Source organism: Miniopterus natalensis, chromosome 10 (genome assembly GCF_054644295.1).
Source record: "Miniopterus natalensis isolate mMinNat1 chromosome 10, mMinNat1.hap1, whole genome shotgun sequence".
NCBI lineage: Eukaryota > Metazoa > Chordata > Mammalia > Chiroptera > Miniopteridae > Miniopterus > Miniopterus natalensis.
The window spans coordinates 84,649,841-84,676,100 of NC_142090.1; the positions used below are offsets into that span (position 1 = coordinate 84,649,841).

The 26,260-nt window shown below is 59.3% G+C and overlaps 3 protein-coding genes across 5 annotated transcripts; 2 read left to right on the top strand and 1 right to left on the bottom strand.

Moving 5' to 3' along the window:
- The first annotated feature begins 1,323 nt into the window (after positions 1 to 1,323).
- POLM (DNA polymerase mu) lies at positions 1,324 to 8,838 on the top strand. 3 transcript variants are annotated; one of them, XM_087821291.1, is made up of 11 exons: positions 1,324 to 1,520; positions 2,235 to 2,415; positions 3,105 to 3,203; positions 3,365 to 3,535; positions 4,158 to 4,229; positions 5,628 to 5,748; positions 6,835 to 6,967; positions 7,101 to 7,203; positions 7,297 to 7,542; positions 7,613 to 7,696; positions 7,794 to 8,838. In XM_087821291.1, the coding sequence occupies exons 1-11, from the start codon at positions 1,348 to 1,350 to the stop codon at positions 8,106 to 8,108; spliced, it is 1,698 nt and encodes a 565-aa protein (XP_087677417.1). In that variant the 5' UTR covers positions 1,324 to 1,347; the 3' UTR covers positions 8,109 to 8,838. The 3 variants fall into 3 exon arrangements, with proteins under 3 accessions (XP_087677417.1, XP_016074744.2, XP_087677418.1); XM_016219258.2 differs by having other exon boundaries at positions 7,849 to 8,017; XM_087821292.1 differs by having other exon boundaries at positions 7,852 to 8,017.
- Positions 8,839 to 9,497: 659 nt separating this feature from the next.
- On the top strand, positions 9,498 to 12,286 carry PGAM2 (phosphoglycerate mutase 2). Its single transcript, XM_016219278.2, has 3 exons — positions 9,498 to 10,153; positions 10,267 to 10,447; positions 11,997 to 12,286. The coding sequence occupies exons 1-3, from the start codon at positions 9,740 to 9,742 to the stop codon at positions 12,161 to 12,163; spliced, it is 762 nt and encodes a 253-aa protein (XP_016074764.1). The 5' UTR covers positions 9,498 to 9,739; the 3' UTR covers positions 12,164 to 12,286.
- Positions 12,287 to 12,954: 668 nt separating this feature from the next.
- DBNL (drebrin like) lies at positions 12,955 to 24,454 on the bottom strand. The gene is made up of 13 exons (XM_087821293.1): positions 24,348 to 24,454; positions 20,270 to 20,325; positions 18,906 to 19,018; positions 18,319 to 18,393; positions 17,224 to 17,370; positions 16,358 to 16,435; positions 15,828 to 15,976; positions 15,703 to 15,748; positions 15,348 to 15,438; positions 14,776 to 14,871; positions 14,572 to 14,684; positions 14,199 to 14,295; positions 12,955 to 13,759 (listed from the first exon to the last, which is right to left on the bottom strand). The coding sequence occupies exons 1-13, from the start codon at positions 24,428 to 24,430 to the stop codon at positions 13,620 to 13,622; spliced, it is 1,284 nt and encodes a 427-aa protein (XP_087677419.1). The 5' UTR covers positions 24,431 to 24,454; the 3' UTR covers positions 12,955 to 13,619.
- Positions 24,455 to 26,260: the final 1,806 nt, after the last annotated feature.

Below are 26,260 nucleotides of genomic sequence, written 5' to 3' on the forward strand. Positions count from 1 at the left end.
CTGTTCCCTGAGGAGACGTGGGACCCACAGATGGGGAACAAGGCTCCCACCCCTTAGAGAGGCCCTGGGAGCTCCCCATTCCCTGCTGGCAGGAGGAGACATAGGGGAGTGGGGATGCGGAAGGTGTCACAAGCCCATCCTCCTGGAGTGTGTGTCTGGGGGCTCAGGAGGGCAGGCTGGGAGCTGGTGTGGGAGGCTGTCCTGGGCTGGGGCACCTGCCTCCCTCAGCCCTGTGCCCCCTGCATGGGAGTGATGAGGAGAGGACAGTTGTACCTTGACTGTCCCATCTAGTCTGAGCATGGCTACACTGCTGTCTCAAAATGAGACACACAGGAACATTCAATATTTCCAAGAGGTCAGCTTTCCCAGCCCGGTCTGTAGATTCAGCTCAATCCCAGTCTTGGAAAAGAAATTGCTGGCTGTGACTTTTGTTTTTATTGGATATGGTTGCCAAACTGGTTTTTAAAAAGTCCTTCCTACAAATTGCCAATTCCCTCACTCCTTCAACATGTGTGATCAGTTTTTTAAACGATTAACAGTGAATGCAGCAGGTGGAGTGTCCCACTGTGTTCACTTCTCTGATGATTGGACAGGTCAGGCAACAGGGCATAAGCTCACGAGCAGCGTTTCTTCTGTGGTTCGCCTACCGGCCTCTGGCCAGTTGTCTGTTAGGCCGCCGCTCCTTATTTACCTGTGGACAGCTTCAAAATGTGTCACAGACACTTTTCCCTCCGAGTTTCTTTTTAATTTTGATTTCTGAACACATTTTAAATTTGTATGTAGCCAAGTTTATCATTCTTTTCTTTCAGTGTTTCGGGTTTATGGTGATACTTGGACTATAAAAACGTTCACCACCTTTCCAGTACGTTCTTTATTTGATCCATCTGGATTTTATTTTGGTGTTAAGGAGCGAGGGAGGGAGCCGACTTCTATTTTTCCAGATGGCTGGCCAGTTGTCCCAACGCCATTCGACTGAAAACCTTTCCTGGTGGGAAGCGGCCGGGCACCAGCGGGTTCCAGGCTCCGGAGTCCGCCCCGCGGCGCTGCCCCGGCCCCCGCGCCGCCCGGTCTCCCCGCCTGCGCCCGGCCCCGCCCTTAAAGAGAAGGCGGGTCCTCGGAGGCTATTTGCATAGAGGCGGGGCTCCTGGCGCCGAGCGGCCGGACACCCAATCCCGTGGGACCGCCTCACCGAGCCTCATTAGCATGGGGCGGGGCCTTCGGGGGCGGGGCCTGCGTGGGGCGGGGAGTCCGGCGCCGCTTCCCCTCCCAGTCGGCTTCCTTCCGCCTTCCTTCCGGCTCCGCCGCCTTCCCGCTGCCTCTGCGGGCGCCGCCCGTGGCCCAGGCACGATGCTCCCGAGACGACGGCGGGCGCGGGTCGGGACCCCCTGCGCCATCCCCTCCGCCGTGCGCTTCCCCGGCGTCGCCATCCACCTGGCGGAGCCGCGCATGGGCCGCACCCGCCGGGCTTTCCTCGCTCGCCTGGCGCTGTCCAAGGGCTTCCGCGTGATGGACGCCTACAGGTGCGTCGTCGTGCGGCGCTGCCTACCTGGGGGCGGAGCTGCGTGCCTGGGGGCGGGGCGCCCACCTGAGGGCGGAGCTGCGTGCCTGGGGGCGGGGCGCCCACCTTGGGGCGGAGCTGCGTGTCTGGGGGCGGGGCGCCCACCTGGGGGCGGAGCTGCGTGCCTAGGGGCGGTGCCGCCTACCTGGGGGCGGGGCGCCCACCTGAGGGCGGAGCTGCGTGCCTGGGGGCGGGGCAGCTTACTGTGCGCTGGGCACTGTCCAGCGCTTTTCCTCCTTAGCTCACGTAATCGTTACCACACCCTACAAGGGAGACACCTTATCTCTGCTTTACAGGGGAGGAAATCAAAGCACAGAGAAATAGTGAGGTGCCCAGGACACAGCAGGTGTGTGGCAGAGCTCAGGGCCAAACCCAAGCTGTCTGGCTCAGCACTTAGATGATCCTCTGAGGACCCCCCTTCTTTGGGGTGGGGGTGAGAAAGGAGGCAGAACAACACAAAATCCCGCTGGGCTTGTGGTGGTAGCTAGAGCAGAGGACCACGGCTCTTGGGCGCCGGAGGGGTTCCAGGAGAAGAGCTGGCAGGTCTCTCTGAGAAGGTGACATTTGAAGAATGAACAGTGTTCACCAAGCAGAGCAAACTTGCAGGTGTGGAGTGAAGCAGAGAGGAGGGCAGGGCCTGGTGAGGGCTCTGGGCCTCACCGCTCCCCCTTTCCAGCTCCGAGGTGACGCACGTGGTGATGGAACAGACCTCACCAGAGGAGGCCATCTGCTGGCTGGAGAGCAGGGCGGCCCCTCCCCCAGGTTGCAACCGCCCAGTGCTGCTGGACATCAGCTGGTTCACAGAGAGCATGGCAGCTGGGCAGCCGGTCCCTGTGGAGGCCCGGCACCACCTGGAGGTGAGCTGGGTAGAGGATTAGTGTTGGGCAACAGAGAAAGGCCCAGTGTGAGTGGTAGCTCAGCTGGGACAAGTCACAGGCAGCTGTGTCCAGATGGGGAGGGCAGTGAGGGCTCTGTCCGGATTGCCACGACAGGCCATCCCACCTTCTCCTCTCACTGTTGCTGCAAACTCTCTTGGGGCCCACTTGTCTTTAGCATCTTTAGGCCTTTTCTTTTTCACCAAGTAGATGACTGTGACCTTAAGTGAGATGACCCGAGGGCCAGCAGGAGGCCTCTGCCCTGCCTCCGTGGTTCCTGGGTGAGCAGAGCTGGGGGAAGCAGGCGTGGTCTCGGAGCTGGGCTGTCCACGTTCAGATTCTGGCTCTGCTTGTGAGCCGTGAGGCCTCAGGGTCCCTGTCTGAGGTGGGGATGGCAGTGTGGCACAGCAGCATGTGCATTGGCCAGAAAAGTGCCCCCTGAGGGTAGCAGGTGGTGTCATAGCAGCCCCTCTGGCCTGAAGAGCTATCATGGGCTTGTTCTGTAGGGCAGTACCACCTCTGCTCCAGGCCTCCAGGAGTCTTGTCCCCTCAGGGTCAGCTCCTTCTGTCCTGTGTGCCCAAGAGCCCTAGGTGACCGCCTAGGAGAGGCAAGGCTTTGGGAGCTGCCAGCCCTGCAGCCTCCAAGTGGCCTGTTCATTGCTCATCCCTAGGTGGCTGTGCCCAGGAAGGGGTTGCCAAGCCCAGTGTGGATGCCACCCTATGCCTGCCAGCGTCCCACACCTCTCACACACCATAACACAATCCTCTCGGTGAGCCATCCGACCCTGGCCTCCCTGAGCTGGGGCCAGGCCTGCCCCTGTGAGCACTCCTCACTCTGCTCTGTCCAAGCCTTGGGGACAGATGGGTCGAAGCTGGAGGGTTGGGTGAGGCTCCCCTACCACCCTGCCCTCACGAGGGCCCCTCCCTGCAGGAGGCGCTGGAGATGCTGGCAGAGGCAGCAGGCTTTGAAGGCAGCGAGGGCCGCCTCCTCTCCTTCTGCAGAGCAGCCTCCGTGCTCAAGGCGCTGCCTGGCCCCATCACATACCTGAGCCAGCTGGAGGGCCTACCCCACTTTGGAGAACATTCCTGCAGGGTCATCCAGGTAGGTGCTCACCACACTTAGCAAGGTGGAGTTGTGAACTCAAGTGGGTGTCAAGGAGGCCGGAGCCTGGTGACATCAGGTGGCTCTGTAGTTCAGCCCAGCTGGGGAGGAGGCTGCAGGCTCCCTGCTGGGCATGCCACCCTCCATCCGCATGCCTCATGTAAATTAGGGCCACAGCACCTGCTCCATAGTGGCTGAGGGGACTCAGGGGCTGCAGGGTTGGTAGCTGGCACTGTTGGCATCGGCCCACACTGTCCAGGATGTGGCAGAGCAGCCTGAGTGTGAGCAACCCTTTTAAGTACAGAGTATTTGAGGAAAGTCATGCTTTTGTATGCATCACTGGGAGAGGACATCGTGACAAAAGATTCTTTTGAATTCAGTTATGCTTTTAAATGAAGTTGCATTGAATTCATCACCTATGTTTTGCAAAGTAATTGTTTACATATACTGGGGCTTATTGGAGGGATGAGGACAGACGCTTTGGGGCACAGCCTCCGTTTGCAAGTCCCTCAGGTCCTTAGAACTGCAGAGCCCCCTGCTGAATGTGGGGTCTGCTGGTCCTTGGCTCCCAGCTGTGCTCTGCTTTGTGGTCAGGCTGGGCTTTGCTTTGTCTTGGCTACAGGAGCTGCTGGAGCATGGAGTGTGTGAGGAGGTGGAGAAAGTCCGGCTCTCAGAGAGGTACCAGAGCATGAAGGTACACACAGGGCAGACCCCAGCCAGGGCACGTGGCCCCTCAGTCCTCCCCAGAATGACCCGCCCAAGGGCCAGAGAAGGTCTCTGAGGAAGTGGCAGCTGACACCTGATTTGCATGAGGCAGCCAAACAGACCACAGGAAGAAGCTTATTTTGAGCACAGGAATGTTCTAGATCACTCAGCACTACTGTCCTTGTTGGACTGTTGATGGATAGTCTCTACCCCAGTACGTTACCTGCTCTGTCATCTTCAGCAGAGCCTCTGAACAACGTGCCACGGGGACGAGTGAGTGCGGCTGCTCACCGTGCGCTCTCTCTGTCCTGAGCTCAGCTCCCATTTCTTGGTGTGTCCCACCTGCATACACAGTGCGCCTTTCCTCTGCCCCCTCACCTCTGGTCTGATGTGGAGCTGCTGGTGCCCCAGTGCCCTGTCCTGCTGTTTGGACACCCTTGTTTTGGGGCCAGACGTTGTCAGATGGGTGACCTGTGGGAATGGGGCTTCCCTGGCCTGGGGTGAAACTGCCCTGGGGGGTTGCCCAGATGTGAGGATCAAGGGGGCCTCCAGGAGGGGGAGGAGCCACATGTGAAGGATGGAGGGGCTCAGGTGGGTGGAGAAAGGGGTGTGGGGGGACCCAGGAGCTAGTGACTGGGGAAGTGTGGACAGAGGACAGAGCCGTCTGCCTCCTTGTGGGCACCCCCAGTCCCAGGAGGCATCTGAGCCTGCAGGGAAGTACGTTGATAGTTATTTTTATATACTATGAGTAGGTTATTCTCGGCAACTTTCTAAGAGGATTCTGTTGGTGACAGTGCCCCAGCTCATGCTGTTGGTTAAGAGGATCAAGGAGAGGATGGTCCACAGCCTAAGAGGGCAGGTGCAGCGGGTCCACAGGAAGCAGGGCTGGGGACGTCCTCTACCCTCTGCTGCCTCCACTGGTCAGGTGTGGCCACAGAAGGTGCTCCTGCCACATGTTACAGCCGCCACCAGTGCATGGGCCTTACCTGTTTTAGTTCCAGAAATTCCCCGGGAGGGGCTCTGAGTGGCTGGCCTAGGGCAAGTGCCTATGCCCAACCACCGAGCTATAAGAGACAGGCGACTTGCTTGGGCTGGAGTCAAGGAGACCCGCGGGAGACAGGCAGCCACTCCATGAGGGGCCAGCTCCAGTCGGGTCATCCCCACTGGCCTGGATGTCTGCTGACCGATGGCTGGGCACCAGGGCTGCATTTCCTCCACCTCCCTCTACATCCCACAGCCTGTTGTGTTTGTGTTTGTTAAGGAGAAATGTGGTCATGAGTTTCAGCCGCTGCAAGGTGATGAGTGATGCTGTGCAAGTTCTGGGAAGAGACCTCTCCTAGCGGAGGGGACTCGGGCCCCTGACAGCCTGCACCCACCCTCCCAACAGCTCTTCACCCAGATATTTGGGGTCGGAGTAAGGACTGCTGACCGGTGGTACCGGGAAGGGTTGCGGACACTGGATGACGTCCAGAAGCAGGTGCAGAGACTGACCCAGCAGCAGAAAGCAGGTGACCCTCAGAGAGGCCGCACCTTGGGCTCCCCCAAAGCACTGAGGCCTGAGAGTTCCCCACACTTAGTGCCAAGGCTGCCTGGGTGGGTTTCAGAGCAGAGGGACCAGCGGTAGGCAGGCATCTTTGGTGGGCTTCCTGAGGTCCCCACCAGGTGGAGTAAAGGTCCATGGCAGTCTTGTCTCAGTGGACAGTGATGGGCACAGTAGCTAATGTGATATTCGGGACCCCCTGGTTAGACTTGGACTGGACCAGGCCCGGGCCTCTTACTCCCCAGCAGCCTGGGCCCTGGACCCACCTGGCTAGTGTGGGGCTGGGCACTCTGGCCCACTGACCGATGGTGAGGGTCCTGTGCGGTAGGGAGGACGTGAGCTTGAGAGTTGGTTAGGCCTGGGCTTGAGTCTGGTCCCATTAACCAGGTAGGTGACCGTGGCCCTGAGATGGGGGCTCTCTGAGCTGCAGTGATGTTCTCTGGGAAGGGGGGTCCCGCGAGTGTCTGTGGCCTGGTGGGTGGGAGCCCTGCTGAAAGAGCCAGTAGTACAGCACCCGCCACCCCTTTGAACATCTTCCCAGGGGCTGGGGGGGCTCCTGGGGATCCTAGGAGACTTGCCTGGTTTGTCGGGTAGGAAGTGAGAACACAGAGCTGTGCCCAATGCGGCAGTATGTGCTCACACCCACGGGTCCCAAAGCCAGATCGGCCAGCAGCACTCCCAGTGGCTGCCACGTGCTGTCCTTCGCACTCAGGCCTCTCCCCGTGTGTGGAGGGTGCGGTGATTCCTGACAGGCGAGGACGGGCACTGGGGGCAGTGGTGCATGTTCCTAAGTGGTGGAGTGTCTTTCTTCTGTCCTTTATCAGCTCCTGGCCCCTTGTCACCACTGAAGACGAGGCTGTGGCAGTGTCAGCACACGGTGGTCTGAGAACTAAGGGTGGGGAGCTAGGTGGAGGGCACAGGGACCTCTGTTATTTCTTTTAACTGTACGTGAATCTACAATTATTTCTAAATAAAAACTTAATATTTAAAAGGGAGGAGAGGTAGTAGAGAAAGAGGGCAGGTGGGGTGGGTCAGGAGAGCATGTTGCCCACAGGACTCCAGCACTACCAGGACCTGAGCACCCCCGTCCAGCGGTCTGATGCGGAGGCCCTGCAGCAGGTGGTGGAGGCTGCTGTGGGGCACACCCTGCCTGGGGCTACCGTCACGCTGGCTGGCGGCTTCCGGAGGTAAGGGGCCCCGTGTGCACCCTGGCTCAGCTCCCAGGTGGGCTGCTGAGGCGGCTGTCCCATATTGAGGGGTCTTGGGAGAACAGGGAGACCCTGTCCGTGGGCTAGCCTGGAAGTCAGACTTGCCCCTCAGGGGGAAGTTACAGGGCCACGACGTGGACTTCCTCATCACCCACCCCCAGGAGGGCCAGGAGGCGGGGCTGCTGCCCAGAGTGATGAGCTACCTGAAGCAGCAGGTGAGAGCTTCCTGCTGCCCCTCCTGAGGATGCTACTGGGTCCCACTCTCCCAGCTGCATGGACAGTGGGTCACACCTGCCCCCGCCCCCCAGGGCCTTGTCCTGTACCACCAGCATCAGCATGGCCACAGCGGAGACCCCACCCACCTGCCCCCACGGAGCCACACCATGGACACCTTTGAGCGGAGTTTCTGCATTTTCCGCCTGCCCAGACCCCCAGGGGCTGCTGTGGGGGGGACCCAGAGGCCCTGCCCCTCCTGGAAGGCTGTGCGTGTGGACCTGGTGGTCGCCCCCATCAGTCAGTTCCCCTTTGCCCTGCTTGGCTGGACTGGCTCCAAGGTAGGCAGTAAGCTGTTGGGGCCACCTGGGACTGGGCTGTGGCCCTGCTAACACCCTGCTTTCCCCCCAGCATTTTGAGCGGGAGCTTCGCCGATTCAGCCGGAAGGAGAGGGGTCTGTGGCTGAACAGCCATGGTCTGTTTGATCCGGAGCAGGTGTGTTGCCAGGGCAGGAGGCAGGGGAGCCCGGAACCCACAGACAGGGTCCTGAGGGGCACCCTACCCTGGGCTGGGCTCTCCCCGCCTTTCTTAGGGAAGCTTCCATGGTGGAGGGTTTCCAGACACCAAGGCCCACACTCCTGTTCCAGAAGGCGGTGTTCCAAGTGGCTGCAGAGGAAGACATCTTCAGGCACCTGGGCCTCACGTACCTTCCCCCAGAGCAGAGAAATGCCTGACCCCCTCTGCCAGCCCCACTGACACTCTGGGAATGGGGGGCTGCTCAGCCCACCAGACCCATGGATGCCCTTGGACACTGACCATCTGCAGGCAGAAGAGGCTGCCCCAGCCCTCACCCTCCTGGGGGAGCCCCTTGTATGCATCCCCACTCCCCGATGCATACCCTACCTGAGACTTAATGTAATGAGAACATGGAGCAGACCAGGCTGTCTTCTGAAAGTTGCTGTGCAGGGCTGGAGCACCTGGCTCCCATTTGCTGTCGGTGAGGTGGGGGCATCATGGCTGTGTGACCCTGGGGTTCTGCAGGGTGAGCTTGGCATCTGGAGAGGGAGCAGGCCCAGAGGGAGGGCACTGGGAGGAAGAGAACCTTCCATGCTGACCCACTACCTCCTGCCTTGTTAGCCCCACCTCCCAACCTGGGTGCCTGTCTCTACCTTTGCTCCTGTAACGTCTGTTCAAAGCATCCTTTTAAAAGTAGGCCCAGGTCCTGTGGGGTCACTCCTTGCTCAGAGCCCCCCAGCAGCTTTCCACCTCCCTCAGCAACTGCCAAGTCCTCGTAGGGTCAGCATGGCAGTTTCTACAAGGACATCACCTGGGGCTGTGATAGAGATCAGTCCAGGAGTGTTGCCGTGGGGCCAGTGTCGCCTTCCCATCCATAGACACTGTGCCTGCCCGTTTACTTAGATCTCCTCTAGTTTTAGTGATGTTTTATAGTTTGAAGAATAAGTTTTGCATTTTTGTTAAATTTATTCCTAAGTACTTTATTCTTTTGGTGTTATTTAAGCAGAATTTTGTTAATTTTATCTTCTGATTGTTCACTGATAGTATGTAGACATACGACTGATTTTTGGATAGTGGAACCTTGCTGAATTTTTTATTAAATCTGATCATCTTTTGGTGGATTCCTTTCGATTTCCTACATACAAGGCCATGCCATCTTCAGAGAGAGAGCTTCACTTCTCCCTTTTTCTCGCCTAATTGCCGTGGCTAGGACAGACTCGTTCCTGATTTCATCTTTCACTATTGAGGACAGTCATGGCCACATGTGTTCATTTGGTCAGCAGTGGGCTGCACGTACGACAGTGGCCCCATAGATCATAATGGAGCTGAACTTCCTATAAGAAATGGAAGGGCATGTGGTTCAGAAGAAATTATTTTTTTCTCTGATGGGAGCAGCATCTGTGGGGCTTGGCAAGATCCACTCTCACAGCACCTCAATTCTGAGTGCACGGATTATATCTGATCAGGCAGCCACAGGCCTGTGTGTGCATAGAGGAGCCTGATCCCCAGGATGCCAGGTCCACCCAGACCCCTCACAGCAGGCGCTGGCTTGTTCCCAGCTGTGCTGAATGACTAGGTGGGACTTTGTGCCTGTTGGTGTGTCAGGTCCCCTGGGAGGGAGGGATTGACAGGGCTGGAGCACCAACCTTGGGGAGCCTTGCCCTGGCGAGCCCCTCTGCCTCTGCTAGTGCCTACCTCTCAGGCTCATCCAGGCCAGGACTTCTGTCCTTTACACCTTCACTCCCCACCCAGCCCTGCCTGGCACCCTGCCCCCCCCCCCCCCCCGCCCCCAGCCTGGGCTCTGGACTGTGGGGACTGGTGGCTGTGGAACTATTTTAAGTCCAGCTCTCGGCCCACCCTCCTACGAAAGCTTTGCTACTGGCCACCTGCCCCCGCCTGTCCAGCATGGAATGCAGATTGAATTGGCAGTTGGCCGGGATGGGGGGTGGGGACAGACCGTTATAAAGCTGGTGTCAGGGGCCAGAAAGCTGTCCTCGTCCAGAGCCTGCCACCACCACAGCCATGTCGACCCACCGCCTTGTGATGGTGAGACACGGTGAGAGCACCTGGAACCAGGAGAACCGCTTCTGTGGCTGGTTCGACGCAGAGCTCAGTGAGAAGGGGGCCGAGGAGGCCAGGAGGGGGGCCCAGGCCATCAAGGATGCCAAGATGGAGTTTGACATCTGCTACACATCGGTGCTGAAGCGGGCCATCCGAACCCTCTGGACCATCCTGGATGGCACGGACCAGATGTGGGTGCCTGTGGTGCGTACCTGGCGTCTCAACGAGCGGCACTATGGGGGACTGACGGGCCTCAACAAGGCGGAAACGGCCGCCAAGCACGGGGAGGAGCAGGTGAAGATCTGGAGGCGTTCCTTTGACATCCCGCCACCCCCCATGGACGAGAAGCACCCCTACTATAGCACCATCAGCAAGGTGGGCTGCTCGGGGTGCCAGAGGGAAGGCCTGGGGGCAGGAGCCTTGGGAATGGGAGCTCAGGTGGGGGGCCGGCTGTGTGGGATGTAAAACTGCGGTGGGGATGTCCCCAGGAGCGTCGGTATGCTGGCCTGAAGCCCGGGGAACTGCCCACTTGTGAGAGCCTCAAGGACACCATTGCCCGGGCCCTGCCCTTCTGGAACGAGGAGATTGCCCCCCAGATCAAAGCCGGCAAGAGAGTGCTCATTGCAGCCCATGGCAACAGCCTGCGGGGCATCGTCAAACACCTGGAAGGTGAGGCCACCCTCATGTGGGGTGTGTGTGGAGGTGGGTGGGGTGACACGTCCCTGAACCTGCCCAGCCTCTAATTTCAGAAGGGCCCACTGCCTGGCTGAGGCAGCTCTGCAGGCCTCAGTGCCCAGGGTGGGGTTTTCAAACGGAATTAAACTGGGGTGGGGGGGCGGGTAGACAAATCATTTAAGGAACATTTTTTTAGAATTTGGTTTCAGTTCTGTGTATGTAGTTTCCTTCTGAAGACTGAGGTGAAAACATCTCCCACCTCTGACCCAGGGCCCAGGCCCTGCATAGGGGCTAAGGCGTCGGGGCTGGCCCAGGTTCCTGGACTTGAGCCCTGAGCAGGTGGGGAACACTGGGGGTGGCATCTTGCCCAAGCACACCAGCCAGGAAAAGCAGGGCCTTCTGGTTCCAAACCCTGCTTTGCTGTGTGTCCCTGGTCCAGTCATGTCACTTGCTGGGCCTCGACCACCCTCTGGGGCAACTCCTGGTACTGCTGAATGCTGGACATGGGGCCCAGGGCAAAGCCCTGCCCCTTTGCCCCCAGCTCTACCCACTCCAGCAGACATAAGACCACTCAAAAGGATGCAGGGTGTGTAGTGGCCTGGAGACCCCAGGCTTATAGCTGGGCTCCCACTAAATAGCATGACGGGCTCCTCCAGGGGCTTCCTTTGCTAATGTCCCAGGCAGGACAGGGACCTTCAGGATTTTCAGATATCAGGAGAATCTGTTAGCATCTGAATGGCCTTCAAGCTTGGGATCAGGGAGAGAGGAAGGCAGGTGGGATGGTGGGCTCCAAACCTCCTGCTCCTGTGGGTCAACGAGCAGCTGGCCAGAGCAGACAGGCAGGCCCCTGCAGCCTGGCCAGCCCTACTGTCCTCCCCAGGATGCCAGGTCCACCCAGACCCTTCACAGCAGGTGCTGAGCCTAGCAAGTGCACAGACCACCTTCTGCCCCTGCCTTCTGGGGGCTTTTTGCAGCCCACATGCCTCGGCACACCGGGAACATGTGGGGTCTTCCACTGCCCAGGAAACTTGCCTCCTTGCTCTGTAGGGTGGTGGAAAATTCCAAAGGGCGAGCTATTCCAGGCTAGAGACGGTGGGAGGCTGGCGGGTCAAGTTTCCTCAGAAAACAGCCCTTCCCACCTGGCAGAGACTCCTGTCCACCGTGGCCACGGAGGCCCCTGTTGCTGTCCCTCACCCACCCATCTCATAGCAGCACCGCTGCTCCTCTGCTCAGGATGCCCCAGCTTAGCACTGAATGGCTAACGTCCTAACTGAACCAAATGTCGTCGGCCTGGCCAGAGTTCACGCTAGTCCCAGACCCATGGTGCCAGCCCAGGTCACAGCAACCCTTGGTTTAGTGTGGCTATTTCTGTAGGCCACCGTCTCAGTTCCGCCTTGACCTTCTCCAGGCACATTTCTCTTGCCTACTGTTGGGGTGGGAGGGCTGTGCCTAGCTGGCCAGTTGTGGCTCGTAAAGGTCACAGAGCCTGCTGCCTGGTGGGCAGGCTGGGAGGGGCTGAGGACCTCTGGTTCCTCCCGTCCAGGGATGTCGGACCAGGCCATCATGGAGCTGAACCTGCCCACTGGGATCCCCATTGTGTACGAGCTGGACCAAGCACTGAAGCCCACCAAGCCCATGCGCTTCCTGGGCGATGAGGAGACGGTTCGTAAGGCCATGGAGGCTGTGGCCGCGCAGGGCAAGGCCAAGTGAAGATTTGGCTCTGGCAATAAAGGCACCTCCCACCACCACGAGTCCAGCGTGGCCCTCATGCCCAGCGCTCACTCAGGGCCTGGGATTCTACAAACACTGCCCAGGCAGGGCCTGGCCCCTTCTGCCTGCCCAGCCCTGCCCCCCCATTAGGTGTGAGGACCCTGGCCCCCATCCCTGGCTATCAGGTGGCCCCCAAGGCCGAAGACCCACTTGGTAACCTTACTCTAGAATCAGGGTGCCTGGGTCAGCTAGGAACAGTCCAAGTAACCCAGCCCTCCCCAAGCTAGCACAGCACCCAGCTGGCTTTAGATGGGTTGTCCTCTGCTGTCCCTGCAGGTGAGGCAGCACCCCAAGCCCCTCCTCCTGAGGGTCCCTTTGTCTGTGAACAGACAAGCCCACAGCTGGCCTCAAAACTGGGAATACCTAACTCATGGAGCCTCCATGCTGGGGGTGGGAAGCACTGTCATATTCACAGGAGAGAAATCAGGACAGTGGGGCCTGCCTGTAGCTTGGCCTGCCCAAGGGGCACACAGGACAGGCCACTTGCCACCAGGCGGGGAGGGGGCACTGGGCTTGGCTATCACCTGGGGCCTCCCCAGCGCAGCCTCCACCCTGGCTGCTTCCACCCAGCAGCTCCAGGGCACATGAGGAAGCAGATTCTCCCTGGTGCCCACTGGGCACCAGGCATCTCGCTGCATACCCACGCACACCCATACAGTCTGGCGTGGGTACAGGCCCTCGGCCCCTCCCACAGAACTAGGTGCAGGAGGCTCATTTCACTCACATCCTAATTTTATTTTTTTAAATATGTTTTTATTGATATGAGGGAAAGGGAGGGGGACAGGGGGGAGAGAGAGGAACATAGATCACATGTTAACCTTTACGCCTCTTCCAGGTGGCTGCAGCCGGCTAGTCTGAGGGGCACACCCACTAGCACCAGACACCAGGAAGGGGCTGCTTCATACGGGACCGTCAGGTTATAACAGTGGGTATTAGAGCCAGGGCCTGTGTGGGTCAATTCTGACTCCCAGAGCAGACTGGGACATGGGGAAGATGGCAGGTGTCCCCACCAGGGCCAGCAAGCAAGAGTGAGCCACACAGAAGTATCTGCTGATGCTTCCATACTGATGGGGGCTTGGTCGCCCCTGTCCCCACACACAGCCCAGGCAGAGGAACAGACACAGGAGCACCGAGCAGGACCCAGAAAGACCAGCTATGTCTCCCCTGGTCACTGGCAGTGGGAGCCATCACCCCTCAGAGCTGCGAGGACAGGGAAAAGGCGGGAGTCCCTGCCTGTTGGGGCTGCTAGAAGTGTGTGGGAGTCACTAGGTTATTGCTGCAGTTGGGGCCCATTCCTGGAAGAAGACCATATGCAACCCTCACGCTGCCACCTCCAGCAATGAGACCACGTGGGGGTGGGGGAGGATGGCCTGAGCGTTGGCCCCAGGCACGGCCCTCACTCAATGAGCTCCACATAGTTGGCGGGAAACATGCCAAAGTGGCCGTCGGGCCCGTAGCCACGCCACCAGCCTTCATCAATCACCTCGATACCCGTGATGAGGTTCTCAGGGTCAAAGGAGATCTCGGTCTCGTCAGCTGAAAGGAAGGTGAGCCCAGATGCTGCACCAGGAGCTCTAGGGCCCTGGGCACCAGCTCAGCCTGTCCTGATACTGGCCTTTCCCAAACACACTTTCCGCAGGGCCTGGCTCTGGGCTAGTGTTCCAGCAAAAGGCTATAGACAGCACTTCCTTCCACACATCAGCTTGCTCCCCAAGGCCACCACCCAGAGCCACCTCTCCAGTCACACCTTCAGGCTCTACAACTAGGCTGGTAAATGGGAGTCACACTATGGACAGCAAGGGGCTGCCCAGTGCCTACAGAGGCTTGGCTGTGCAAGGCATCCACCCTGCTCCTCTCTCACCCTCCTGTCTTCTGACACCCCCTGGGGTTGTCCCTGAGGAGCCGCAGAACAGGCCCCTATCTTGGGCCCTGTGGTCTGGGAGGGTGCGGGGGGGCGGGGCGGGGGGCATGTTACCTGCCTGGTAGTCGTACAGGGCACGGGCACAGAGCCCCTTCCCACTCAGCCCCGGGTAGTGATCCATGTGCACAGAGCCAGCATCTTGCTGCTGCACCTGCCAGACAGGAAAGAAGTCTGGGTCCTGGTTACCTGGGCCCTGCACAAGGCCAGGACTTATATCAGGCTTGGGGGAGGGTGTGGCATGTGAGGGATGGCATGGTGACCACCCCCAGCACCTCCCACATGGTGGTGCTTGCCACAGAACTTATCTCACAAGTGGCTCCAAATTTAAACAAGACAACCCACAGGTAATGAGCCTCGCAAGTGCGGCTGAGGGGGCTGTCTCAGGGAACAGGCCCTTGCAGCCCTGGCCCTGCTGCAGAGAACCCACCATTGGGGGCTCCTCATAGAGGGTCTCCTGCTCTGGGGGCTCCTCGTATACGGCCTCCTCTTCTGCCTGCACTGGACATGCAGGGGCACTGGGCACCGGTTCCTCACACAGACCTGCACAGGGATGCAGCCAGCTCTGACCCTGGGAGGGGAGAGGACACCCCCGTTGCCCCCCCCAGCCCCCACTGGGTGCCGAGAGACTTGCCTGCCCTGGGCCTTGAGGCAGTGTGAGTCACCTCTCCGCTGAGGGGGCTCTCTGGTTGGGCGAGCTGCTTCTGCAGGAAGGGGCTCCTCAGTTTGCCTGCAAACCAATGATAAACAGGACCTCACACAGCGGGACAGGAAGAACACAGCCTCTGCTTTCTCTGGGCCCTGCCCGGAAGGGAGACCTGTCTTGTACAGTGGCTTCACACTGGGAGTGAGGACACCACACACACCCATATGCTTCACACAGCCCCTCGGGTGCACATGCAGTATGAGAGCTGGCTGGCAGGGCTAGTCCTGTGTCCTTCGAGGAACAGAGAGGTACTGGGAACCAGCTTACAGCCCAAAGTGTGACCTGTACCAGGGCTTTATGGGGCCAGGGCTGGAGGGTCTCCACTCCTTCCCTACCAGGTCTCTGCAGGATGAAGTCAAGGGCAGGGAGGGGACACCTGGGTCCCCTCCCAGAAGCTGTCATAAGTACAGGCTCTCCTGACTCACTTGTCCCTGTCACCTTTTGACCCATCTGTCACTCCCCTCGGCCTGGCCCTACCTCATGGCAGAGGGAAGTCTCACCTGGCTGGGGGCTGGAGACAGATGTGGTGGACATGGCTCTCTCCTTCTGCTTGAAAATCTCCCGTGGGTGTGCTGACTGTTGACCAGGTTCCTGGGGGAGCATGCATGGACCCACTGTGAGCGGGAACCTGGAGCCTGCCAGCCTGCCTGGCTCCTGCAGCGTGGGGGCTCACAGGCCTTCCCCAAGCCCCGGCTGAGATTCATGCTAGGAGCTCCTGCCCTTGGCTCCTCTCTCCACTGCCACCTCTGATGCACCCAAGTGTGTCCCAGGTTCCCACCTGCTGCAGCAGCTCACAGTGGGTGGCCTCCACACCATGTGGGATGGGCCCTCTGGGTCTGAGCACCCAGGTCTCACCTGCTCCTCTCTGCTCCTTGAAACCACTTCCTGCTGCTCACACTTCCTGCTGGGAGGGCAGAGGGCAGGGCTGAGCCTCTGCCTGCTGACCCCTGAGGCAGCCCCATCTCCCCTCTGGACCTCACCTCTGGCTAGCCTCTCGGCCTTGCTCCTGGTAGCGCTGCTCCCTGCGGGCGGCCTCCTGAAGCTCCCGCTCCCGGCGCTCCCGTTCCAGCTGCTGCCGCTCCTGCTCCACCCGCCGCTTCTCCTCTGCCCGCCGTGCCTCCTCCTCCTCCTGCAGGGAGCATGCTCAGCCCCTACCCAGTGCAGTGGGGGCTCCAGAGGGACACTCCCAGCCTCCTTACTTAACCCTGGTAACACGAGTGACCATTGGTGCACAGGCAGTGACGAGAACATTGCTCTAGGAGCTTTTTTCTTTTTAAATTTATCTTTATTGTTGAAAGTATTACAGATGTTCCCCCTCCCCCCCATTGTTCCCCTCCACCCTGCTCCTGCCCCCCAAGGCCTTCGCCGCAGTACTGTCTGTGTGCATGGGTCATTCTAGGAGTTCGTTATGAGAAAACTGACAGAGAGAGAGTAAAACACTTATTCCCCACCTGGTGCACACCAGACACCCCACAGACACCAGCGATCATCACGCCCCAACAGCACTCACCTCCGCTTTGGCCCAGAAGCTGTCTTTGCCGACCCTCTTGATCTCAGACACAGCATTGGTCTTCTGGTACACAGAGCCCTGCGGGGACAGGGGCCGCAGCACAGGGCCCTCAGCAGGAGCGCACGGCCAGGCAGGAACTGTTAGGACAGCCCCTGGCAGACACAGTGGCCCCAGCTCAATGACCTGAAGGAGGCTAACAGCAAGGTGGCCTGAAAGGCCCTGGATACCACTGAGCAGGGAGGTGCAACATAGGTAGGCCTCTGGTTACACCAGGCCCTTGTGGGTGAAGCCAGGGCACGTCTGAGGCTGACCTCTGGCCAGCAGCCATTCCCAGGAGGCTGGCCCACCAGCCACAGACAGCTGACCACCAGGGAAGCACCTACCAATCCCCATGAACCCTGCTTTGTGTCAGGGGACTCAGATCCCCAGCCAGCACCAAGGCCACAGGCTCAACGGAATCTGCCCACAACCTGGAGGGGGCCTTCCCTGTCTGCCACTTGAAGTTCCTCCATGGTGGCCACTACACAGGACATGTTGGTGCTGTGGCCTCTGATGGCTGCACTTTCCCATCAGGGGACCTCCGCCACACAGCATCACAGGCTCCAGAAAAACCCATCAAGGTCAGGGTAGAGGGCTGTTCCTCATGCTGATGAGCACCTGCCTCATAGGGGCAGCTCCTGCTCCTGTCAGACATGGGTCACCATCTGCGCCTTGACCCAACTCAGGGACCTGAAGCCAGGCAGGCAGAAGCCAGGCAGGTGGGAGCCAGCCCCACGAGGGATCAGGTGCCGAGGGCAGATGTAGCCAGTCTGGACACTGGGAAATGCACACCCACCCCCGTGCCCTCAGGCCCAGGCAGCACTCACCACTGGGGCCTGGGGGCCTGTGTCCTGGAATCGGCCGCTCTCCCTGTGGAAGGTGTAGTTGGCACCTGAGGCCCTGGCCACCTTCTGCATGATGCACTCAGGTTCCACATCCTCCTCAGCCCTCGCGTTGATGGTCACGTGGGCTCCCTGTGGCGAGAGCAGCAGTAACAAAAGGTGTTGCAACTCCACAAGAGGACAGGCTGCACACCTGTCTGCACAGGTTCTGGAGACCCTGCTGAGAACTGGGCAAACGCTCAAGCTTGTCCCAGCTCATGTGTGAGGCCTTCGTGCCTGTGGCATGTTCTGTGGCTCTGCATTTGAGCAGATGGCTCAGGCACTAGAGGATTTCTTTCTAATCAGTGACAACTAACCTTGACAGACATCTGGGAACAAGCACATTTTCTATAGCCACTGACCTATGGAGAGGCCTGGCTCACAACCTCACTCACTGTCACTAAACACCCAGGAAGCCTGGGACCCTCTCTTCTAGCTCCCAGATGGAAAAATTGAGGTACATCTGAAGAAGCGTTGGCAGAACTGGAAATGCAGTCACCTGACATGTCAGAATAAATGCTTCTGAAACCACATGAGTATCCAATTATGACGGACATGCAGAAGTGGGCGGAAAACAACGCATCAAAGGGGCCACTTGTGGGGCATAGTGACCCTCCCTCTCCTACTAAACCCAGCAGTACTGCTCAGTACTGTTTACAGCTCTCGTGAAGCCAGCGCAAGCAAGGCCAGCCCTGCCCAAGACCAGCTCCCACACAGTGCTCCTCGAAGTCCTCTGTCCTGCCTCCCCCCTGAGGCCATACCGAGGCCACACCCAGGCCGCTATGCACACCAGCTGAGCAAGACTGGAACAGCCTGAGATCCAGATGCTGAGGGCAGGTGCAGCCAGTCTGGACACTGGGAACTGCCCACCCACCCCACTGCCCGCGGGCCCAGGCAGCACTCACCACTGGGGCCTTGGGGCCTGTGTCCTAGAGCATGGGGTGTGGGGCACACCTCCAACTCTGGCTGTGGGTCCCACTCACTCATTCTGGGTACCTGGGGTCTGATGAATTATGAGGCCCTGCAGGGCGCGGCCCTCACCTTCAGGAAGCTGGCCATGGTGCTGACGTGGTTGGCACACGCACCCTTCCGCACGTCGTTCACGCCCTCGCCTGTCTGCAAGGCAACACACCCAGCATGACCTGCCCATTCCCCAAAGCCAATGCACTCCCAGGGACTTGGCAGGTTCTCTGTGTCTCTGGAAGGAGAAAATGGCTACCACAAAGCACAGGACCAGGTGGCCCCATCTCCAAGTCAGGAAGGTGGTTGGGGCAGCTTCCACTGTGGGGGCACTTGAAAATCCTCCAGTCCCCACCCCAGCCCCATCCTGTGCTCCCAAAGCCTTCCCAGCCCTTCCCCAGGCCCTCTGCTTCCTTGGGATAGCCTGAAGGGGACAAGGGCAAGGTTGTCCTGTGATTGTCAGTACTTCATTCTGCAGGAGCAATTCTGGGCTTGGAAGGTGAATGCTGAGCTTCCAAGGCCCAAGGTATTCTCTGGGCCACAATGAATTAGCCCTCCAGCTATGCAGTCCTCAAGTCAAGTCCTCCTCTGCTCCTATCTCTCAGAGAGCAGGGGGAGCTTTTCCGGTCACACCCAGACGAGAACGCGGACCCTCGGGCTTCACATACCCAGTTGATGAGAACAAACTTGGGCAGGCCGGAGTTGGGGTCCTTCACCCTGCAGAACGCGTACATCACCTTCCCGCTGTTGAGCTCCTCCACCATCTCCTCCAGGCCCCCCTCTGCAGCAGGCATGGGAGGGTCAGAGGAGGGCAGCAGCCCCTGCCCACCTGGCACCTAGTCCACCAGGAACGGAAGCCCAAGCTGCCACCTGCATCAGAGTGAGATCCTGGGCCCAATGGGTGAGCCGGGTGGGATGCAGGACCTGCACTATGACTAGAAACTCCACTGACTTTTACTCACACTCGTCTAAATACCACTTTTGTAAAATAAAAATGTAATTTATGCTACAGACCAGGCACCAGCCTTTGAAAAGGAAGACCTTCCAACAACCTTACCATCGCCTGGACCCCACAAAGGGCCCTGCCCACATGGCTGCTCAGAGGGCAGGGCCACCCAAGGGTGGGGAGCAGAAGGGAAGGACCCCCACAGGCTCAGCTCTTAGATGCTCAGGGAGTGACAGGGCACAGGAGGGGCTGGCCAAGCCATTCTCTCCTACACTGAGGCTGAGGCCCAGCATGTACCAGGGTTTGCTGCTCTTATCAGATTGCAAGGAGGAACTCAATTGCTCAACTCTGCAACTGCTGCCTATGGCATCACAGTGTGTGAGAGACACTGTGGTGGCAGCCCTTCTAGAAAGAGGACCACCAGGGAAGGCACTTGAGAGAGGGCAGGACTCTGTACTAACAAGTCATCAGAACCATTTGTGTGGCCAGCAGGTGCTTGGTGGTGAAGCTGTGCCTGGCTCCAGTCACAGGAGCTGGCCTTGAGCACATGGAGTCAGGGTACTTGCTGGGTGTTGCAGCTCCCACCTGCTGTCTCTGGCCCAGGCCTGCCGAACCATGCTCCCTGCAGAGACCTCCTATTGCCCCGTATTCCAGCAGCACATTTCCAGGTCACCCCAACCCAACTGAACACATACACTGCTGCACATGTAGCGCCCACTAGACGGGGCAGAGGGAAAGGTGCGTCTGCACCTCTTCTCCGGTCCAGGCCCCGTGAGCTGGCAGTAGCCCATCCATCAGCTCTCCCAGCTACAACGCAGAGCGGCACTACCCTGCACCTCAAGCCAAGAACACCAAGGAGGGCTTACTTTCACTTGGAAATACCTGAAACCCCCCCATCCTTCCTGGTCCATGTCCCGATCAGGGGTCAGAGAATTCCTCAACCCTGACGCTGCCCCAAGTCCCCTCCTGCTGCTGTGATGGCTGAAATGCCACTGGAGCTGGACAGTGACAGCCACACTCCCCCTTCCTGCACCTCATCCTCCCTCCCTCTGGGAGCCCATTCAACTCCTCCTTGGCCGTACTCACCCCCAGTGCCAGCCACGCGAATGTCATTGCTGTTGCCTTCATAGGTAAAAAGAGCCCTGAAAGAAAACAGGCGGGCTCTGTGGCCAGTGCAGTGGGTGCCGTCTGCCCTCAGCCCAGAGAGCTCAGCATGGCAGTCACACTCTGGGCCAACACGGGCCCCATGGTGACCCACTGGGCCTGCCAGTGTGGCCTTCTCAGCTCTGAGCTGAAAACGATGCTGGCCTGACTGACCACAGTGACTTGGGGGCAACAAACCTAAGACCACAGGGCCCATATATCTCCTCTGTGGAGGGCTGAGCTATAAAGTTTTATGGTAACTTTTTATACATTCACGTGTCAAATACTCGCCTGGCTACCACTTATGTGAATTTGAAAAGACAAGGACACCCGCACATTCCTGAACCCAAAGCTCCCAGAGGAGCAGGAAGGAGGAATCGGCACCAGGCACCTGGGAAGGTGCCAATGCTCTGGGCACGAATGCCCCATCTTCTGGGGCCGGCAGGGTTGGTGCAGCTGGTCTGTCTGGGTTGGGACTCTCCTGACAAACACAGGCTTCCCTAGGCCTTGAGCAGCACCAGAAACCATGGGGGCCATGACTCAGCATGCTGCCAGGTCCTTAGGGACAGCGCTAGTGGGGCAAGACCTAGACCAACCAGAGTCTTACCTCTCCACAGGTGACCCTGGGCCACACCTCTCTTCCTGTAAGACTAATTCATAAGAACTCTGGAAAAGATTTGGGCTTAAAAATGTGTGCCCAGAGGTGTTTAGGAAATATGGTGAACTTTACTAAATGTGGGCATACCTATGGAAGGTTCCTCAACCAGAGCAAAGGTTACTTGGGAACAGAGGCTGCTGAGCCAGCCAGACCAGGCTTCAGGGGTAGACAGTCTGACAGGGACCCAGTCAGCTTCCTCTCGGCTTCCCTACGGCCCTGATAACGCCACTGGGCAGAGCTGCCTATACCTAAGAAAGTTGGAAGAAACGAAATTTGACCCAGGCCCAGTGGATCTGGTTGACAGGGAGGACAGGCTGCCAGAAAAGAAGAAAGCTTCTCCTGGAGAATGCTGGAAGAGGTGGCTTCCCGGCAGTCCAGCCATCAGCACCAACTCTGCAGGAGCTCAGCTCCAGGCATGCTGGCTGACCATCGGACAGCAAGTCAAAGGGGAAACCTGGTCTAGTATTTCGTCTCCTGCTCTGGTGGTCAGAGTCCTGACCAGCCTTTCTCTTAGTGGGAAGGAGCCCATTCCCCCTGAAGGACAGATGTCAGGAACACCACACAAGCAGCAGGGACAGAGATGGCCACGTAGCCCAGCTCTTCCAGGACCCAGCAGCTACTAAGAGCCAGCTCTGTGCCTACCACCCATCCCCTGGCCTCACTCTTCACCCTGGGCTCCAGCCTTAGCCATTCTTGGACGCTCCCAGCTCAGAGGCTCATTCCCACATTGTATCTAGCCCCATGTTCTTTCTAATGAACATGAAAAGAATGGTGCTTTGGCCTGTGCACTGCACATGGAGCATAGGGCACTGAGCACCTTATAATTAAGTCATTCCTTCCAAAAACACGCACCGAGAACCTGCTGCTCGCTGGTGATGGGAATGCAGCACAAGTGAGCAGTGCCAACGGGACAGAGAGAGACACACAGCAACCTGCTGCACTGCCGGGGGGGGGGTGGTTCAGGAGCAGGACGCAGGCTGTGAGCTAGGGAAGACGGACCAGGGAGAACCAAGAGAAAGACCAGAGATCACCCACGCGCCACCCACCATGCCGGAGACCACCTCTTCTTGCTCTGATACCACCTTTCCTCTACCCCCATTCCATCCTTCATCTGAGCACCTACTACCACACCACAGCCCTGCACCAAGGACAGACACATGGCCCACCCACCTCTTATGGAAAAGAGAGCAACCAATGCAGATGTCTGGATGGGTCTGGAGAAGTTGGGAAAATGTGACTGCAGCCAGGGAGTGAGGCAGTGAGGAAGACCACCTTGGAGCTGAGAACTGAATTTTGGGGAGGCCCTGGGGATGATGTGGGAGGTCCAGGCAGAGGAAGAGCTGGAGCAAAGGCTCTGAGGAGGAACCAGCTTGCAAGCTTGAGGAAGAGAAAAGGGCTACAGTGTAGCTAATGGGAGGGCTGCAGGGGTGGAGGTGAGGAGTGGGCTGTCAGGGCCTGTCAGCCAGGTGAGGGGTCTGGGCTTTATTTAATGTTCAATCAGAAGTCACTGCAGGGTTATAAGCAGGGAAGTGACATCAGGGAGCGGGACCTGCCACAAAGTACCTGTTGACAACGAGGGCAGAGGCCAGGGGTTCACACTGCTGAGTGGTACTACCTGCACTGCCATTGGAGCCTGGAGGTGGGGGAGGAGGCTGGTGAGATGGGTGGGCTCTGACTGGGTGAGAGGAAAGAGGAAGCTTGGCACCCTCAGAGGAGATAGGGTGGTAGCAGGCAGCTCTGGTAAGAAGTTCTCGAAAAGGCTGAAACATGGGCCTGAAGAGGGAAGCCTAATCATCCCCAAACCAGTGATAGTCGCTGAGAAGACTGAGGATAAAGAGAGGCCTGGTCTGGCTGGGGTGGCTCAGTGGTTGAGCATTGACCTAGGATCCAGATCACTATTTGATTCCTGGTCAGGGCACATGCCTGGGTTGTGGGCTTGATCCCCAGCTGGGGGTGTGCAGGAGGCAGCAGATCAATGACTCTCTCATCACTGATGTTTCTCTCTCCCCACCTTCCTCTCTCTGAAGTCAACAGTTATATGAAAAAAAAGAGAGGCCTGGAAGGAAGGCCCATGTGGAAGGATGCCCAGGAGTCTTCTAGGTAAGTCAGAAAGAGCTACGCAAAGGAGCAAAACCCTAACTGGGAAGGACTGGAGGGGGCAAAGATACTTCCAAGTTCCAAAGTCAGGTGGCCTCATGTGGATGTAAAAATGGGGCACTCTGTGTGGAGACGCCCTTGACAAGGTTTGGAGTATCATCAGAGGCCTAAGGGCCCTCTGAGGACAGCAGAGAGGAGGGGTGGTAATCTAGAAACTCTCTTTAGAGAAATAACAGTGAACTTCCTGAAGGACTATAAGGAAGAGAAAGCAAATAACCGCTAGCAGTTACCAGGCACCTTTCCCTAATTAGAAGGGATGCTTCCTAAACACAGGGTGCACTGAGTGTCTCCCCTGCAGAACTGGGCACAAGTGGCACGCAAGGCGCCCACATCAACCTAGGCCTGGCAGGAGAGGGGTCTGCAGACCAGGCAGCTGCTGTTCTGACTTCTTCCCCACAACGCCTGGGGCTGGAGGAGAGGAAAGCCTCCTGTCTCAGGCACACTGCAGCGAAGCCACTTTGCTGGGCACCAGGAAATGCAGAGAGAAAGCTGCAGCCTGACAAGTGGAGACCAGTCCCAACAGCACCGCCACACCCAGTGGGCCCTGCCCAGAGCCGGTCCTCTTGGGCTGCCACACTCAACACTTCTTGTACCTGGACGTGCTCAAAAGCGTCAGCGAAAACAATGCAAGCAAAGGGGCCGCGCAGGGTCATCCCAGAGAGCTCGGACAGGATTCCGGCGCCATACACCCCAGCCAGGAGGGGACCTCAACACCGCCGCCTCGCGGAGGAAGTCGCGGGAGGTGGGGGGATGGTCGCCCGCATCGTTAGGCACCCGCTCCCCAGGCTCCGGCACGGGGAGGATTCTTGGGGAAAGGGAGGCTCTGAAACCCGCATGCACAGAGAAGGGGGGCCCCAGCCCCTGACCTCCCTGCCTGGCGCCTCCGGGCGGGGCTCCCGCCGCCAGCCGGCCCGCAGAGGCCCGTCCCGGGGCCCGGCGTTCGCAAGAAGCGGGAGTGGCTTCCGCTTTCTCAGGGGGCTGTGAGGGCCGGCGGGGAAGCAGGACCGGTCCTGCACGGCGGCCCCGGGCCCAGGGGAGCCCAGGGCCTGCGGCTCACGCGCCGCGGGGCAAGGGGTGGGGACCGCACGGCCCGCAGCGGCGCAGGTGTGGGTGCACAGGTGAGTCCCGTCCGCGGCGCCCGCGCTTCCCCGCCCGGCCCGGCCCCAGCCCGGCCCCAGCCCGGGCCCAGCCCGCCTCGGCGCCCACCAGTCGGTCGGCGACTTCTCGGCGACCACGCGCGCGTAGGCCTCCTGCAGGGCCGGCCCGTTCCGGCTCAGGTTCGCAGCCATGGCCCTCGGTCCCCGCGCCGCCGCCGCTTCCGGGCCCGCCCCGCCCCGCCGCCCGGAAGCCCCGCCCCAGCCGGAAGCGGGAGGGCGGGGCCGCGGCGCCGGGGCCTCGGGGTGGGCGGTGCTCCTCGGGGCGTGGCCGCGGGACCAGCCGGGGGCTGCTCGCCGCCGCGCGCAGCTCGTGCCGACTCCTCCCGGCCGCCGCCCGTCGGCGAGTCCCGGGCTCCAGACGGCCCCGCAGCGGGACCGCGGGCCTCGGTGGGCCGTCAGCGGAAGCGTGGCCCGACAGGACGCGCGGCAGCGGGCGCCGGCGAGAGGGACGGCTGCGCACGGCCGCGCCTCCAGCCCCGCCGCCGCCGCCCGCCGGCCCGAGCGTCCCCGCGCCTGCCTCGGGCTCAGTCTCGGGCCGGGGAGAGCGACGCCGAGCAGCCCGAGGTCGCCTTCCCCGGGCACAGACCTTGCTCGTGCGCCGCTTTCGTTTCTGGGCGCGCCGTCGCCTCTGCCTCTCCGAGGGAGAAGCGGCGACCGCCCGGACCTGGGGAGGCCTGGGTCCTGGGTCTGCCCCACTTTCACTTCACGTGTTTGCGTCCAAAAAAATGGGCTCTACTGACTGAGCCCCCAGCCCTTCCCACTTCTGGTCTTCTTTCTTCAGCGACACCCCCGCCGTCCTCGTTTCCCTTGCACCTCACACTCAGGTGACTTCCCCCACCTTCCATATTCTGGGGGACCCGCTTACTGTCCTGCCCTCTCTTCTTTCTCTGGGAATGTTCCTATTTAAACACCTAGTTACCAGCTTCCTTCATCCACCTGGCTGCCAGTCCCCAGCCTGGGGTCCCTGGACCCCTAGGAGGACAACGCCCCTGAATCAGGCTCTGCGGCCTTCGTCTGCGGGGAGCAGGTTCCTCCACGCTGACCAGGGAAAGGTGGGAGGCCCGGCCCGTGGAGAGGAGGCTGAGGAGGGCCCTGGTGTGGGATTCCTGTCCTGTCCTGGTGTGTGACAGGCTCGGGGAGGCCTCTCTGAGGAAGTGACACTGGAGCAGTCAGTATGGGGGCGGGTGATGCGAGATCTGGCCGGAGTGCTCCCCGCAGATGGACAAGATGTGTCTGGGCTCTGAGCTTGGGGCACAGGAAGCAGGAGGAAGTTGTGGGTGGAGGCTGGATCCTGCAGGACCCAGGGTCAGGGAAGGGACTTCGGGTTTTATTCTACCTGTAACAGGACCTCTGGTAGGCTTTCAAGAGAGAGGGCTGATCTGGCGATGTTTTACAAAGGTCCTTCTGGCTGCCACCCGGGGACGGTTCCCGCCACCTCTCCCTGCCACTCCTGCTTTTGAGTTCCTGTTTCCTTTCGCCACCCCCCTCTCTCTGGCTGGCTGTTCCTGTTTGAGAGAAAGGTCTCCAGAGGTCATTCCAAGGATTCCTCTCTCTTCTCCTTAGCTGACTTCTCTGCCATCTATACAAGCCTCTATACTTTTCTTGCATGTGGGTAAACCCAGATCTGCTTTGCTTCCAGATGCTCACCTGGTGGATTCACAGGACAGATCCAGGACACAAAACCAGAGCCCTGAATGGTCAGTCACCTCCACACTCTGAGGGCATCTGTGTCTGAGTGTGGAGGGAGGATTTTGCTGGCAGACTCCCTCTGGAGCCCAGTCTATAATAAACCAACAGCATTAAGGAAAAGAACTGACTGACACGAACTGCAAGACCAGCGCTTCAGTTCGTTCAAGCTGCTATAACAAAACACTACAGATGGGAAGGCTCATAAACAACAGAGATATATATACCTCACAGTCCTGGAAGCTGGAAATCTGACATCAGGGCTCCACAGATTCA

What these genes read in the sequence shown, in the direction of transcription:
- POLM (XM_087821291.1), top strand. Translation starts at nt 1,348, where the DNA reads ATGCTCCCGAGACGACGGCGGGCGCGGGTCGGGACCCCCTGCGCCATC. An exon ending in AGAGGTACCAGAGCATGAAG is followed by an intron (nt 4,230 to 5,627) that starts GTACACACAGGG and finishes CCCTCCCAACAG; the next exon opens with CTCTTCACCCAGATATTTGG. An exon ending in CTGGCTGGCGGCTTCCGGAG is followed by an intron (nt 6,968 to 7,100) that starts GTAAGGGGCCCC and finishes CTTGCCCCTCAG; the next exon opens with GGGGAAGTTACAGGGCCACG.
- PGAM2 (XM_016219278.2), top strand. Translation starts at nt 9,740, where the DNA reads ATGTCGACCCACCGCCTTGTGATGGTGAGACACGGTGAGAGCACCTGG. An exon ending in ACTATAGCACCATCAGCAAG is followed by an intron (nt 10,154 to 10,266) that starts GTGGGCTGCTCG and finishes GGATGTCCCCAG; the next exon opens with GAGCGTCGGTATGCTGGCCT. An exon ending in CATCGTCAAACACCTGGAAG is followed by an intron (nt 10,448 to 11,996) that starts GTGAGGCCACCC and finishes CCTCCCGTCCAG; the next exon opens with GGATGTCGGACCAGGCCATC.
- DBNL (XM_087821293.1), bottom strand. Translation starts at nt 24,430, where the DNA reads ATGGCTGCGAACCTGAGCCGGAACGGGCCGGCCCTGCAGGAGGCCTAC. An exon ending in TCGCGTGGCTGGCACTGGGG is followed by an intron (nt 19,019 to 20,269) that starts GTGAGTACGGCC and finishes TGCCTGCTGCAG; the next exon opens with AGGGGGGCCTGGAGGAGATG. An exon ending in TGTCTCCAGCCCCCAGCCAG is followed by an intron (nt 14,872 to 15,347) that starts GTGAGACTTCCC and finishes ATTGGTTTGCAG; the next exon opens with GCAAACTGAGGAGCCCCTTC.